A 14,624-nucleotide genomic window follows, 5' to 3' on the forward strand; every position below is an offset into this window, starting at 1 on the left:
AGTCATGAAGAACAGTTCTTCCTGTCACCATCTGTACTTGCAGATCAAATGTTGTGATTTTACCTTTCTCCACTGTACATGCCTGCAGCTGTCATCGGATGGATCTGTTATTTGGCGACAGTTCCATAAGCCCATAACCAATAGCAGGTGGGTACTGGGTGGTGGCTACAGTTGGAGTTGAGGATTTTAGCTCTTAAACCATGTTAACTGTGCAAAGATGCTGCTGATGCATTGCTATTGGAGACCCAATATCTATAATAGGGTGCATAAGACATAGGAGAGGCTGAAGCAAACTGATTTAGTAGTATTCATAATATACCATTAAAAGCATGTGTGTTCCATTTCTATGGGTGTGCTTTTCCTTTGTATGTAGCAGAGCAGTTCGAGTGCAAATTAGCATTTTAGATGGTAGCATTGACAAGGAAAATGCCTTAGAGACTGTTGCAGCAAAAATAAATGAATAGTTTTTTTTGATTTCATGCTTTGTTTTGATGGAGAACATGATATAGATAAGAGAAGAAATCACTAGATGAAATAAGTTCCTATAGGTTGCTGAATAAAAGGATAGAATGAAGGAGAAGATGGCATAGTATTGTGAAGAATGGTACGATATTCCTTGATAAGATTATTGTAAAGAATAAGGAGGTTTATTTTATTATTTTGTAGGTGGCATACATAATCATTTGAATACTGTTATATACATGTATATGTATGTGCAGCAAATTATGAATTAAAGTATCTGCTTCTTCCTGCCCTACTGCTATAGCTTGCTTAGCTGTAGTAAACATATAATAGATTCGGTGACAGCTCATGTTTTTGAATTATTTCAGGAGGCATTTCACAAATTCATTGGGCAGCCAGTCTCAATCTTCTGTTCTAGTCGAACGGTATTGTACAAAATGCTTTAACGCAATATTTAACAAATTTTTCTGCACTTTTGTTTTTCTTGCATCTGCATTTTCTCCAAACGTAAGTAACTACCAAGGTATGAGAAAAGTATTCCAGCAAACTAAGGCTCAGTTTGGCATCGAGGTGAATTATGATAATTGGTAATTCCGTTTGTCTAACCAGCTTTTCCCTAATTACTGTTTATTTAACAAGCTTTTTCCTAATTCCATGGCTAATTTCTCAGCAAAGCACAGTTCACAACAGTACACTGGACCTAAGAGTGTCATAGCATTTTGCAAAAGCATGATTTGAACTTGTTACGCAATCGGCCTAGACTCTCTAGTAACAATGTTGAATCTGCATTTTTTCTGATAGCGATTAAACAAATTGCGCATTTGTTTTCTTAATAGAAGCAGTGATGCAATAAGCAATAATTTACTTTATATACCTAGAAATCTGTCGTAGTTGTAGAGTTAATTAGTTGCATATGTTAGTCAGAGATAATCTTTTTATGAATGTTGCATGTTGCATTGCATGCCATATAATATATGAGGGGCCATTTGCTATTCTATAAGTCTGGATCTACATTATGGTGCAGTTGGAATTATTAGGTATCTAGGCTATTTTTTCATAAGACTATCGTTACTAGAGAGTCTAGGCCGATTGCGTAACAAGTTCAAATCATGCTTTTGCAAAATGCTATGACACTCTTAGGTCCAGTGTACTGCTGTGAACTGTGCTTTGCTGAGAAATTAGCCATGGAATTAGGAAAAAGCTGGTTAGACAAACGGAATTACCAATTATCATAATTCACCTCGATGCCAAACTGAGCCTTAGTTTGCTGGAATACTTTTCTCATACTTTGGTAGTTACTTACGTTTGGAGATCTATATATATTTTCTAAATAGAGGCCGTAGTGACACTGTGGTGTCCTTTTAGGCTTTTACACTTGCAACTCTGCTATAAGCCCAAACGCTCTCTATCACAGCTAACACAATAATAATGGTCTGCTGCAGTGGCGGATCTAGGATTTCGAAAACAGGGTGGTCTGCCTATAAAAAAATTTGACAACAAATATGTCATGCAAACAGAGATTGGGCTGGATATTTTTACAACAAATAAGCCATACAGTGGCAATTTTTTCAGTCAAATATACTTTTTTTAGGAAAATATACTTATAAACACAGCAGCTCCTAATTAATAATGATTCAATTAGAAATTGGGAATGGGGATTGGGAAGTGCGTACTGAAGATAATGGGCTGGGCGGCTGGCTTCTGCAGGTCTCCACAGTGTCCAGTCCGACGCTGGTTAGGTCTGCTAGCTGTTAGTTGGGCTCTGTTTTATTTTTTTCTCGGACCAATCTCTATTCTCCTATGGTATACGGGTCAAACCAAAATCTCAGGGTGGGCCGCAGCCCACCCTGTGCACCCTCTGCCTCCGCCCCTGATCTGCGGATAGCCAGATAGCGGCTGCCATGCCATTCATTTTTTTATTTACGCCTTTGGACAATTATTTTGGAATACTGTATACTTGGTATGTACTGAACTAAAATTAGCACCATAGACTAATAATTCAAAAAATGATGTCTCATTTTTTAATTTTAAATTCAAAGTTGGGAATATAATTAAAAATTAATAATGCTGCTTAATTAAAGAACATATTTATAATCTGCAAAATCATAAGTCGATGTGAATAAAGGTATGCTCAATAACGTATATTTGAATTCTATTTTATGTTTTGTAAACATTACAGTGTGTTGCTCTAAGTTGACTATAGAGTTTCATAGTTTAGTTATATTTTTATGCAACTTTAGTTTAGTGTATGTGCCAGGAATGTAAGTTTGTTTCTTTAGTTGCATTGCATGCATACCCTTGGTTTGTTTAAGTTATTTGTATTTATGTGTATTTTGTACAGCAAATCAATAGAATTAACTTATTTCAAAATGGCGGCAGATCCGCATTGTATTATAGCCTCAGTGTATACCCAGGTGTTTTCCTGTCTTGCGGGCTAACCTCTTCTTTCTGTTAAGGTGGTAGCTGTGAATACCCATCTACTACCTCAAAAGGGGAGTCGAGCTTGGAAGGCTAGGGGATATAGTAGGGCAGATCACCATGATAGCACGATAATTGTTATTTACTGTTGGGAATAATAGCAATTTTCCAATTAATTTATTTTATAAATAAATCATGATGATAGCAGTATGAGCATGTACTAAGCACACAGCAGGAACATCTATGATAACAACAAGTATGCCTAGCACATGAACTGGTTCAGGATGTCAGCTGTAATACAAGGCACAACTCCAAGAAATAAAACTATTCTGTGCTCAGCCCCAGCTCCTCTCTGCTTCTCTACTTCAGCCTATTTCTAACACGGCTCGTTCATGAAACACGACATGGGTGAGGCGTGGCGGGCGTCTGAGGAGGAGCGCGGGTGTACCACTCGTCTTCTCAAGCTCCAATAGCATGTGGAAGAGAATCCCTTATATGTTGGTCTGAACTCCTCCAAATCCAGGATGGCACTAAACTTACCACCATGTCATGAAACCCCACATGGGTCTTTGAGATTTTCCAAGAATTATTGTTTATATTGGCCTAAAGCCCATCTATAATTCACCATTTACAACATTATGTTATATGCAGCTAAAGATTTATCTTCTAATCCAGGATGCAGGTGTTCATGCTTTGTCAAATGTTTGTCATGTTGATGTGGAGCGCATAAGTAAAAGGAAGCCTGGTGAAGTGGTTTGTATGCATACACTTTTCTCTCTAACTGGCTTACATTGAGGATATGCATAAACTATTAATTGTATGCTTTGTCTATATCAAAACACATTTTGGCCCGCTGCATGTTAATTATGTCCTTCATGGGTTTGATGTCAGATATAGAATCTCCATGAATACTACCTAAAACAAGTGTATGCACTTTAGAGCTCTTATACCACTTCTAGTTCTGTTTGTTGATGTACTTTTCCCCTTTTGCAGTTGCCACCTCATGACCCTGAAGTTGTAAAATGCGCGGTGAACCATTTTTTACATGTATGTTTTGACCTAATCTAGCTATAGTGCTTCTCATTTGGTTGAGCTGGTCTTTAGTTGAATAAACATACACGTGCCTGCTGATGATTTATGTAGTTCTCCAGATTTTATAATTTGACCTATACTTAATGATTTATGTAGTTCTCCAGATTTTATAATTTGACCAGTCTCATGCAGTAGATATTTATTTCTGATCCACATTTTTCCTGCAGAAGAATGAAGGTGACATAATGGTGACTGATGTTCGTTGTGTTGCACCAGATTTCCATGCTAGATACAAAGCTCTAGAGCGCACGTAGGTAGCAAAATCTACAATATAATATGAGGCACTCTTCTAATTTATCTTGTTACTATTCCATTCGTATGTCTAAACTATTTATTAAAAGGCTAGTAAATTTGAGTCCTCCTATTATGCTTTATCTTCAAAGTGTGAGCAATGGTAACTTGATTATAAACAACTCCATTTGTCCTTTCGAAGTAATGAGGATGTTATTGCTTTACTAATTTTGTTGAAGATATCACTATCGTTTACTTTCTGGGCCTGAGCGACCGTCAATCTTTGAGAAAAACTCGGCTTGGCACATACCTGAGGATCTAAATATACAAGCTATGAAGGTGAGGTCTCCAGCCATACTTAATTGTTTTCTGATGTGAAATTATGTTTCTGGGTTTACTAATGATGGTTTTTGTTCAGAAAGCATGCAATATACTTGTTGGGCATCATGATTTCAGTTCATTTCGAGCATTTGGATGTCAGGTGGTGTTTTGCTTCTTAACTGTCTCTCAGTTGCAGAGTTCATCAAGAAATACTAGTGCAGAAAGGCACAGTGTTTCTTGGATTTGACCATCCACTGTGTTTATATGGAGGGATTATTGTTACAGGCAAAATCTCCAGTGAGAACTTTGGATGAGCTTACTGTTACAGAAGTATTTCCTGTCATGTTTTTTCCTTCAAGCTTAGAGCGATCAGAGATGGAATCACCAGATGGGTCTCTTGTTTATTCAAGGGCATCACTCATGGGATCTTCTGGAGAAGGATCTGATGTTTCTAGTACTACTAGTGGGAAATCAGTATGCGAGAATGGGCAAGAGTTTGGAAAGAGATTAAGGCACCGCTGCTTTGTTGTTACTGCAAGGGCACAGTCTTTCCTTTACCACCAGGTTAAGTCATCTTCTTTGAAGGGTACTTTCAGAGCCTAGAAAATCTTTAAAAAGCAGCATATATAGAAGTGCCATTGATATATTTGAGAGCTATTCTTTTTCTTAGGGATATTTGAGAGTTACTCTCAGTGTAACAATGTTCTTAATTTCCGTAGTGCTATCAAGATTTGTTTTTTTGGGATCTGTGCCAATGCCTAACAGATACAAGTGCTCATGTTCAGATTTCTTGATAATTATTGCTTCGTGAAGAAATTTGGATGTAAAGCATGAAATCTACTACTGTACGTATCTTCAGGAGAAACTACAATGCAATCCAGCTTTAGGTGCATAGGTGTAATCAACTAAAGAAGTGTCCCAAAAACAGGCATATCTCAGCTATGCTCCCTCGGAGTAGCCAAACACTGTCTCGAACTGGTCACATGCCATTTCTTGATAAACACATTTGGTGTTTAAGGCCAGTTGTACCATTAAGCATTTGCAGCTCCTACTTTATTCCATGGTAGCAAAAATGTGCTCTATGACCATGTTGTTGTGTAAGAACATGTTTTTCTTAGGGAGGAAAATGTTATCACTAGATAACTTTGTATCTGTCATAGTTGCCATTAGTACTTGATTATTAGATGTTGCTGCAACCTGATGCCTGATTATTTTCGAATGCAGGTAAGATTGATGGTCGGTCTTCTGAAAGCTGTTGGAATAGGAGATCTAACAACTGCTGATGGTTTGAACATTCACCTAGTATTGTCTTTTGATTAATGGACCAAGAATTGAAGTGAAATTTTAAAATGTTTATTTTGATATGTCTACCTACATTTGATGCAGTGGAGAGAATTCTGGATGCAAAGACAATGACTGCTGCACCTCCTATGGCACCTGCTTACGGGCTTTACCTTGACAACGTGAAATATGACCCGACTGTTTAAAGTGATTTTGAGCTTGAGTTTTGTTAGCTATTGGATATGTAGGTATGCCTAATCCAGCTTATGTAAATTGGTACTGTTGTACACCTGCATGATTCCAATTTCCAAACTATCCCAGTGATGGCGAAATAATAATGATACAAGTCACCTAGCTGTGAATGTTCTGCTTAGAGTTTCATCACAACTGTGTGGTCACACACCAAGATGTGACATTTATTGTACATTTTACCATCCAATCGGACCAAGAATTATATACGGCCACACATCAGGTCAAGCATTCAGTATATTGCATGTTTTGAATTTTCTCTTCAAACAAAACGGTTCACACTAATTTAGTTAGGTTAGATCTTCAGTCTGAAAGCAACTTTATGACAGTGGATGGTGGGGATAGCTTATATACCCATGTGTGCATGTACACATGCACTTCCCTATTTTCTTTTGGTAATTTGCTATATAGTACACGCACAATTTGATTTCTTTTAGAAAGTATGCTGTTATCGGAATTTAATTAGTTTCTCTTTCTATTAGAGATCTCAAAAATATGCAGTTTAGTATGGTTGCTAGCGACTTGTCAATTTTTAGTAATAGAAGGGTCATGTTTCTTAACTAATTACATTGAGATCTTTTCGTTTACAAATGGATTGTTTTTTTTCAGTTTCCTTATGTTAAGCACTTAAGCCGCATATGGAAATTCATACATGTGCTTCCTTTCTATCTGCAGGATAAGTTTTTCGAATCAATGGATGAATGAAGTGTTGAAAGAAGATGTCACAAAGGAACCTGGCTTGTCATCTTTTGTTCAGAATTATGTGTTTCCCATAATATACTTTTGTGAGATGCATTTCTTATTGTAGTGAGTTTCTGCATCAAGAGGGTCAGATAGTTAGCCGAGTAACATTCTGGATACCTGAATGGAGGGTTGAATGACTATCCATATCGGGAATAATTTTTGCGCACTAACAATTACTCCCTCTGTAAAGAAATACTCCCTCCGTCTGAAAAAGTTTGTCCCTCAAATGAATGTATCTAGCACTAAGTTAGTGCCAGATACATCCATTTGAGAAACAAGATTGGGACAAGCTTTTCCGGACAGAGGGAGTATAAGAGAGCGACCTAGACGCTTTTATATTTCTTTAGATCACTACTTTAGTGATCTAGATGTTCTTATATATTTTTACGGAGGGAGTATTTGGCATTTATGAGATTGATGATGGTGAGTCCCTTTTTGGGTATGTATATTTGTTTAATTAATTGGTCATTTTCTTTGGACTTTAATAGTTGGATCTGAAATACTTCTCTCATTGCATATCTCATTCATTAGCTTTCTTGGCCACTTTGCTTTATCCAATATATGCTTAACGAAAACATGACCCGAGCTCGTCATTTCTTTGCATCTCAGTAAGGATTCCCATGAGACAGTCAAGTTGGCCATGAGGAGCTAGGCCGCGCTTTGGGAAGGCAATGGTACGGTGTAGACGAGGCAAATTTTGTCTTAGCGAATCTGGTGAGATATGGCCATCTCTGCCATGATTCCCATCTAGTAGTAGGCTACACCATGATCCCTAGCTCAAATAAGCACAACAGTGCTACTCCGTTTCTCTTTGGCTACTTGGAAACGGATGAAAACGTCATGCACCGATGCGCAACAAGCTGAGCTGCGGAGTTGCCCCAATCTCAACCAAGGAGCCAGCCAGTGCCTTGACGTCTGTGCGCACCACGCACCCACCAAGTGGCCGGCACCTCAAACAATTACGTACGACAGAACGCTGCACTCTCTTATATAAAAAAAGCCAAAGGAGATTCATTTCAACCAAAAAAGAAAAAGGAGATTCGGATTAAAGCAGCGCCAATCTTCACACGAGATCGGAGTGGACCCGGACGGTCTCCCATTGGCGCGTCCCCAGGGCCCCACACCCGGCAAACTGCGCTTTCCTTTCAAGTCACGCACAGTATATTATACTCCCTCGGTTTCTAAATATTTGTCTTTTTAGAGATTTCAATAAGTGATTACATACGAAGCAAAATGAGTGAATCTACACTCTAAAATATGTGTACATACATCCATAAGTTGTAATCCATTTGAAATGTCTAGAAAGACAAATATTTGAGAACGGAGGGAGTATAAGTAAAGTAAATGAAATGAAATTCTCATGGAAACCTATTTTTTATGTATGAGAAAGGCATGCAATGCAAAAGAGAGCTTAGAGCAACTTCAATCGGGTGACCCAAACAGACGGCGATTTTGTCCGCTTTTTGTCCGTTTGGGTCGACCGTCCGTCCGGCGTCCGCCCTGTTTTTGATATGGGTCGGCAGCGCACCCAACGCCCCGACCCATATGTGCTGGCCGCCCAATCTTACATTGATGATTTGCATTCAAACATGTTGTCAAATAAACCAAATAAAAATAATATAGTTTTATAAACCGAATACAAATAAAAATGTTTCACGTAGTTTTGCAAACGAATAAAAAAAGATACATCTATTGGTTGCCAACATGAGCCCACATATGCTCAACCAAATCATTTTGCAGTTGCACGTGAGTTTCTCAATCACGCATGTCTTGATGAAATTGGGTGAGCTGTTCAAACGTTGTCGCTACTCCATGCTTAGGCACAACATTCTCACCCTGAAACTGAAACCCTTGATCGTATAGACATTTCGGGCACTCGTCTTCTACGATCATATTGTGCATAATCACACAAGCAGTCATCACCTCCCACAGTTTCTGCGTGCTCCAGGTATTAGCAGGATACCGAACGATGCTCCATCGAGATTGCAAAACACCAAAGGCACGCTCGAGATCCTTCCTAGCACTCTCTTGCTTTTGGGAAAATCTTTTCCTCTTCTCTCCGACATGGTTGGGTATTGTCTTGACAATAGTGGTCCACTGAGGATATATACCGTCACCCAGGTAGTATCCTTTGTCGTAGTTGTGGACATTGACAGTAAAGTTCACCGGTGGGCTGTTGCCTTCGGCAAGCCTAGCAAACACCGGCGAGCGCTGAAGCACGTTGATATCATTGTGTGATCCAGCCATACTAAAGAAAGAGTGCCAGATCCAGAGATCTTGAGACGTCACAGCCTCTAGTATGACAGTGCAAGCCCTGACATGTCCCTTATACTGCCCTTGCCAAGCAGAAGGACAGTTCTTCCACTCCCAGTGGATGCAGTCTATGCTGCCAAGCATCCCTGGGAAGCCCCTTTTGGCATTCATCGCCAATAAATGGACTGTATCTTCAGCTGTCGGCTCTCTCAAGTACTCAGGGCCAAACACAACAATAACAGCCTTGCAGAACTTATACAGGGACTCTAGGCATGTAGACTCTTTCATAGGGACATACTCGTCAATGAGATCACTGGGCACTTCGTATGCAAGCATTCGGATGGCGGCAGTGCATTTCTGATAAGAGGAGAAACCGATCTTGCCGGCGACATCCTCTTTGCACTCGAAATAGTCATCATAGCCGACCACCCCCTCTCTAATACGGTTGAAAGAATGCCTACTCATACGAAAACGTCGGTGGAATTTTTGATGTTTGAACAACGGGTTTGTTGTATCAAAGTAGTTCTTCCAAAGAAGGAAATGCCCGCTCTCTCGGTTGCGATTCAACGCCGGAAGGTGGCCCTGAATGGAGCCACGAAACAAAGGCCGCTGGCTGTTAAGGTGGTGATGGACCAACACGGCAGCCAATATCTCCTCCTCCTCGTTGGAGGACGAATCGTCGGAGTCGCAAAGGAAATTATGGAAAAAGAACTCGTCGGCGGAGTCCATTTCGTACCTTGGCAAACTGTCGAACAACTTGCGAGCATCGAAGGAGACGGCCGGTGAGGGGAGTCACGGCGCGCACGGACTAGCTAGCTGCCCTGCCGGCGTCCGACGAGTGGGCCGGTGTTCGACGAGCGTGCCGGTCGGATCTGGCCGGGGCGGCGAGGCGGCTTCTTGGTCGCGGGCGGCTGTGCGGTGGGGGGAGCGGTGGTGGGAAGCAGTTTGCTCCCCGGCGGCAAGACGGCGATGGCGGGCGACGGGGGAGTGGGCGGCGTTGCTGGGCGGATGTGGAGGCGACGACAGCTGGCAGAGTTGCCAGCAAAAATTGGCGGCGGCGTCGGCGACGAAGAAGACGGGCATGGGTTGCTGTTGGCTGGAAGGGGGGAGGCCAATGTGCCACCGACCCGCGAACCCGAGGAGAGGAGAAGACGAGCGTGCGCGCGTCCTTCGCGTGTCCGCACCGATGCAAATCCGGCTTAAAAATGGACTGAGAATGGATCGCTCGCGGACGAAAATCAAACGCGTGTGCATTTAGATCGACGTGTTGGGCCGCCTTTTATATTCGCATCGATCCAAACAAACGGCAGCGGACGAATTGGGTGGCCCCACTAATATTATTCTTAAGAAATAGAGGCTTGGCTCCTGTCTCCTGAATGATGAAGTTATCATCATCCCATCCCAAAGATAGAAGACCTTTTTTCTTGGGGGGTGTAAGTCCACGATGACTCGTTTCTTTTTCTAACAAAGTACCAAGTTCTCTGTGTGTTTACGCAAAGTGTCGATGATGACCTGTGTGTATAGTTAGCAGTCTATAGAGGCTAAATTTCGTGTTTTGACAAGGTTTGAATTTTTTTCAAGATCTGATCATTTTGCTATCGTAGGGACCATGACGGTATGATATAACAACCTACCGTCAAGATCCCTGACGGTAGGGTTCCATGCCCTACCGTCAAAAACCTTCCAAATATTGACCATAGTGCGTGCTCGTGCCTGCCGCCAAACACCTTGATGGTAGGGTTGTGCAGGCTACCGTCAGCCCGGTTGGCGGTAGCATGTTTCCTACCGCTAAAGTCCCTGACGATAGGCTACCGCCATGGACTCTGGTGATAGAAAAGGATTAGATCTCGATTTTTTTATAAAAAAAAACTAGGGTCAAATTTTGAACACAAAAAAAGGTCAAAGCACGAAAATTTGCCGGATCCATGATCGGTTTTAGGGATTGATTCAACAACATGTGGCCAAAAAGGATGTTTGCCCAGTATAGGTTTCCAGCGCGGACTGCACCCATTGGAGCATCTCAGATTTACAAAATGGCTCGTGTTCTTGTAGCCAACGTTGAGGCTTGGCTTCTTACCTTATTTTTTGGCCCTGTGCTAAATCTAAAAATAAGATATATATATATATATATATATATATATATATATATATATATATATATATATATATATATATATATATATATATATATATATTCTATCCTTTCATTATCAGTTCGCGTACTTTGCATATTGTAAAAACACATGTACTAATGCATGTTGTAGATTTAGACAAATATGGATTAGCAAGTAGCAAATCCTTTGGCTGGCTTTTGATTAGATCTTTTTATTTATTTATTTTCTTAGAAATGAAGGTTCGGCCCTCGGCCCCTGCATCAATCGATGTATGCAATCATCTTTATTAATTATTCCACAAAGGTCTAACAAAAAATATACATTAAATCACTCGAAGCCAACATTCACACCTACAAAAACGATAACGAAAAGTGCTCTCACTCCTCATATCTACAACCAGTGTCATCGCCGATCCATCCACATAACGTATCGGGACTAACAACCGGTGCAGCAGACCTAAAGCGCACACCACCTGCACACGTTTTAGAAGCTGCCATCTTCATCGGACCACTGAACCATCTTCAAAAGATAAATCCGTATCCTCCTTGCCAGTCCGGACATCCATCGATGCCACCGCCCTGCGCTCGTCCGTCCAGCCGCGAAGACTCTGGAAGAGCTATCGTGCGTAACACCTGCCAACCAGGCATGACTCAGCGTAGCACCTGTCGGCCAGGCATGACTTGACAACTCCACCGAAGCTCCGTGCAAGACGGAGCCGCTCCACCTCCTGCCTGTGTCTTCTAGCGCTGCTCCACAAATGATGCTCCCCGGAGAGAAACGACACCGCAATACCGCCATCGTCCGATCTGGAGAACTAGATCCTAGGGTTTCCCCCGAAGCAGTGCCCATCACCAGCAACCGTCAAGGACCCACACAGTGCCCACCACCCCTCAGCCCTGAAGGCGACGCCTTCAGGAAGGTCACGACGTCAAGGACGCCGCCGCCGCCCACCGGAGTTAGGGTTTACACCCGAGAGGTGGAGAGGGGGGAAATGCAGGAGCAGACATAGACCGACGTCTCCAAGAAGAAAAGCGGCGCCCTTGAGCGTCGTCGTCGGCGCGGCCGACCAGGGCCGACCAAGGGGTTTCTCCCAATCTGGATCTCCTCCACCAGCTTCACCCGCGACCAGGGTCCCGGCAACCATGCTGGCACCTCAGGAACCCGCAGGAGAGAAGCCCACTGATCAGGGCCGGATGACTGCGGCCAGATCTGGCGCTAGAACCCACCGCCCGCGCATACCGGCAGCCGAACAAGCCGACCCCGACAATGTCGGCCACAGATCTGGCCACACCCAGATCCGACGCACCCGCCGCGCCGATGACCTCCTCCACATGCCGGAGTGAAGAACCACCCGGACGCCCAGGCAAGCGCTAGCGACACCACGGGCCGCCACCACCCACAACAGGACGGATCTGGGCCACCATGGCTGACCACCACGCTGCCCCGGCAGCCATGGAGGCGCAACCCCGCCGACAAGCCCTGGAGCCGCCGCTCCAGCGTCCTATCTCCGCCGCCACGCCAGACGCCCAAGGTCGCCGTCGCGCGCAGCCCGAGTCCGCCCCCAGGAAGAAGGGCGAGCCCGCCACCTCCGTCCGCCGGACGAGCTTTGCTGGCCGGCTTCCGCCGACGGTGGCGGGGGAGGGTGGGTCGGGGTGGGTTGGAGGCGGCGGCGGCTAGGGTTCGCCCGAGCCGCCCCCCGGGGCTGCGCGGGCGCCTGAGAGAATTGAGTAATTTAGGGGGATCTACACAATACTTTTTTTAGGGAAGATCTACACAAATACTTACAAGATTCTTTGTGATAATTTAGGAGGTTATTTACTTGCTGCAAATTTTAGTTAGCGGGCCTATTTTTCTTACTACAAACTTCTAGTTTAAGATTAAGGCCATGCAGCTACTACTAATCGATAAGATAATGATGAGGCTACAAAGGAGCCTACTCTGATTAACTTCTTGAATGGTTTCCATGTCAGCTGTGCACTCCTCCCTGAATTAAAAAAAAACGGTTCTTTCTTGAGGCAGTTACCTAAATGGCATGCCAAGAGCTGTGGACATTTTGGGAAATTGGTTCTGTCTCGGGACATGATGCTGTGTTGCAACTCCAGCTAGAATTGTGGACATTTTGCCACCCATACATATGGTGTGCAGAATTTTGTCAAAGAGTATACATAGTTTTTTTTTTGCGTAGAAAAGAATGTTCATAGTTGCTGTGTTGCGTAAGTAAGACATCTTCCCTGTATGATGTGATGACTCTGTGTTGCTTAATTAAGAGATCTTCGCTGTATGATGTGATGACAATCCCCCCTCCCCCCTTTTTTTATGTTGGTATAAAGCCTTTTTTAGATAGTGCCATGCTTAATGGATCGCACTTAAGTCATGTCAAGCTTCTTTTGCTTTATATAAGATCATTAGTACGTAGACGAATGCTCTCAATCATATAAATTTATACTTTTCTTTAGGAAGGACCAGACTCAGAAAATTATCCCAGTTGCCTATCATAAATAAATAAAGTCAGATTCCCTAGCCTGGGTCTTCAAGAGTTAATGATGCCAGAATCTCTCTCTTTTTTTGGCGACTGATGCCGGAATCTCTGTGCTTAGATTAAATATATAAGTTGTCACTAACCAGATTCCCTAATCCATAATGCATGGGTTCTTGCATAATGCAGTATAATCCTGATAAGTACTATGGTGCGGACCAGTGTATGGATATCACTATGGATCCTACACCAACACCCCAAGCGCCAATTGGACCCATGACCAGATAACTGATGAGTGCTAACGGTGGTTAGCTTTGTTGGATTCCCCACTGTAGGAGTTTGTAGCAAGCAACAAGCTTTCCCTCCAGTGAGAAACCAAGATATCAAACCTAATTTTGCTATCAATCTTATGTGGTATCTTGCAATAATTAAACGCTTTGCAACACAAATAAAACTTTACCTGTGTCCTCAACAGGCCGAACAAGGGGTGTCAATACTTGCGAGTCTTGCTAGTTGCACAAAGCAATTAAAAGATAATGTGGTAGATATTATTTTTTGTATTTTCGAAATAAAAACACGTAAAACATGTTGGAAGGTGTTTCTTATGCTAAAAACTGAACCGGGGTTCATAGGCACTGTTGGAGATATGCCCTAGAGGCAATCATGTATGATGATATTCCTATGTGTTTACGAATAAAGATAGTCCTTGGACGTTATCAATGATGTGTATCAGCAAGTACGTGACTTGTTTGTGGAACTATACATTGTATGATGACCGTCCTAAAAGGTCCATAGTCGAAAGGGTTGTGTGGACGCGCAACCGACTAGACTAGCATATGGCATGGTGGATGGCTCGGTCTCACTATCCATGGAGCATTGGATGCTAGCCGGATAATATGGACTCAGAAGGATCTGGTCGGATCCGAGTCGAGATAAGGTCCAAGTCGGACAGACCCAACTATGAGACACAGCGATATGTCATC

General features: G+C 42.7%; 1 protein-coding gene across 2 annotated transcripts in view; it reads left to right on the top strand.

Moving 5' to 3' along the window:
- The window catches only part of LOC119300780 (tRNA pseudouridine synthase A-like), a 9,271-nt gene extending 2,043 nt beyond the window's left edge, over positions 1-7,228 (top strand). Inside the window, exons 2-11 of one of the 2 annotated variants that reach the window (XM_037577667.1) lie at positions 831-887; positions 3,556-3,633; positions 3,874-3,927; positions 4,140-4,222; positions 4,443-4,542; positions 4,622-4,684; positions 4,810-5,088; positions 5,749-5,809; positions 5,911-6,053; positions 6,730-7,228. In XM_037577667.1, the coding sequence (XP_037433564.1) occupies positions 831-887; positions 3,556-3,633; positions 3,874-3,927; positions 4,140-4,222; positions 4,443-4,542; positions 4,622-4,684; positions 4,810-5,088; positions 5,749-5,809; positions 5,911-6,011 (876 nt within the window). In that variant the 3' untranslated portion in view covers positions 6,012-6,053; positions 6,730-7,228. The remainder of the gene's footprint in view (positions 1-830; positions 888-3,555; positions 3,634-3,873; positions 3,928-4,139; positions 4,223-4,442; positions 4,543-4,621; positions 4,685-4,809; positions 5,089-5,748; positions 5,810-5,910; positions 6,054-6,729) is intronic. The other variant, XM_037577668.1, reaches the window with a different exon arrangement.
- The last annotated feature ends 7,396 nt before the right edge of the window (positions 7,229-14,624 follow it).

This window comes from Triticum dicoccoides, chromosome 5A (genome assembly GCF_002162155.2).
Source record: "Triticum dicoccoides isolate Atlit2015 ecotype Zavitan chromosome 5A, WEW_v2.0, whole genome shotgun sequence".
Lineage (NCBI taxonomy): Eukaryota > Viridiplantae > Streptophyta > Magnoliopsida > Poales > Poaceae > Triticum > Triticum dicoccoides.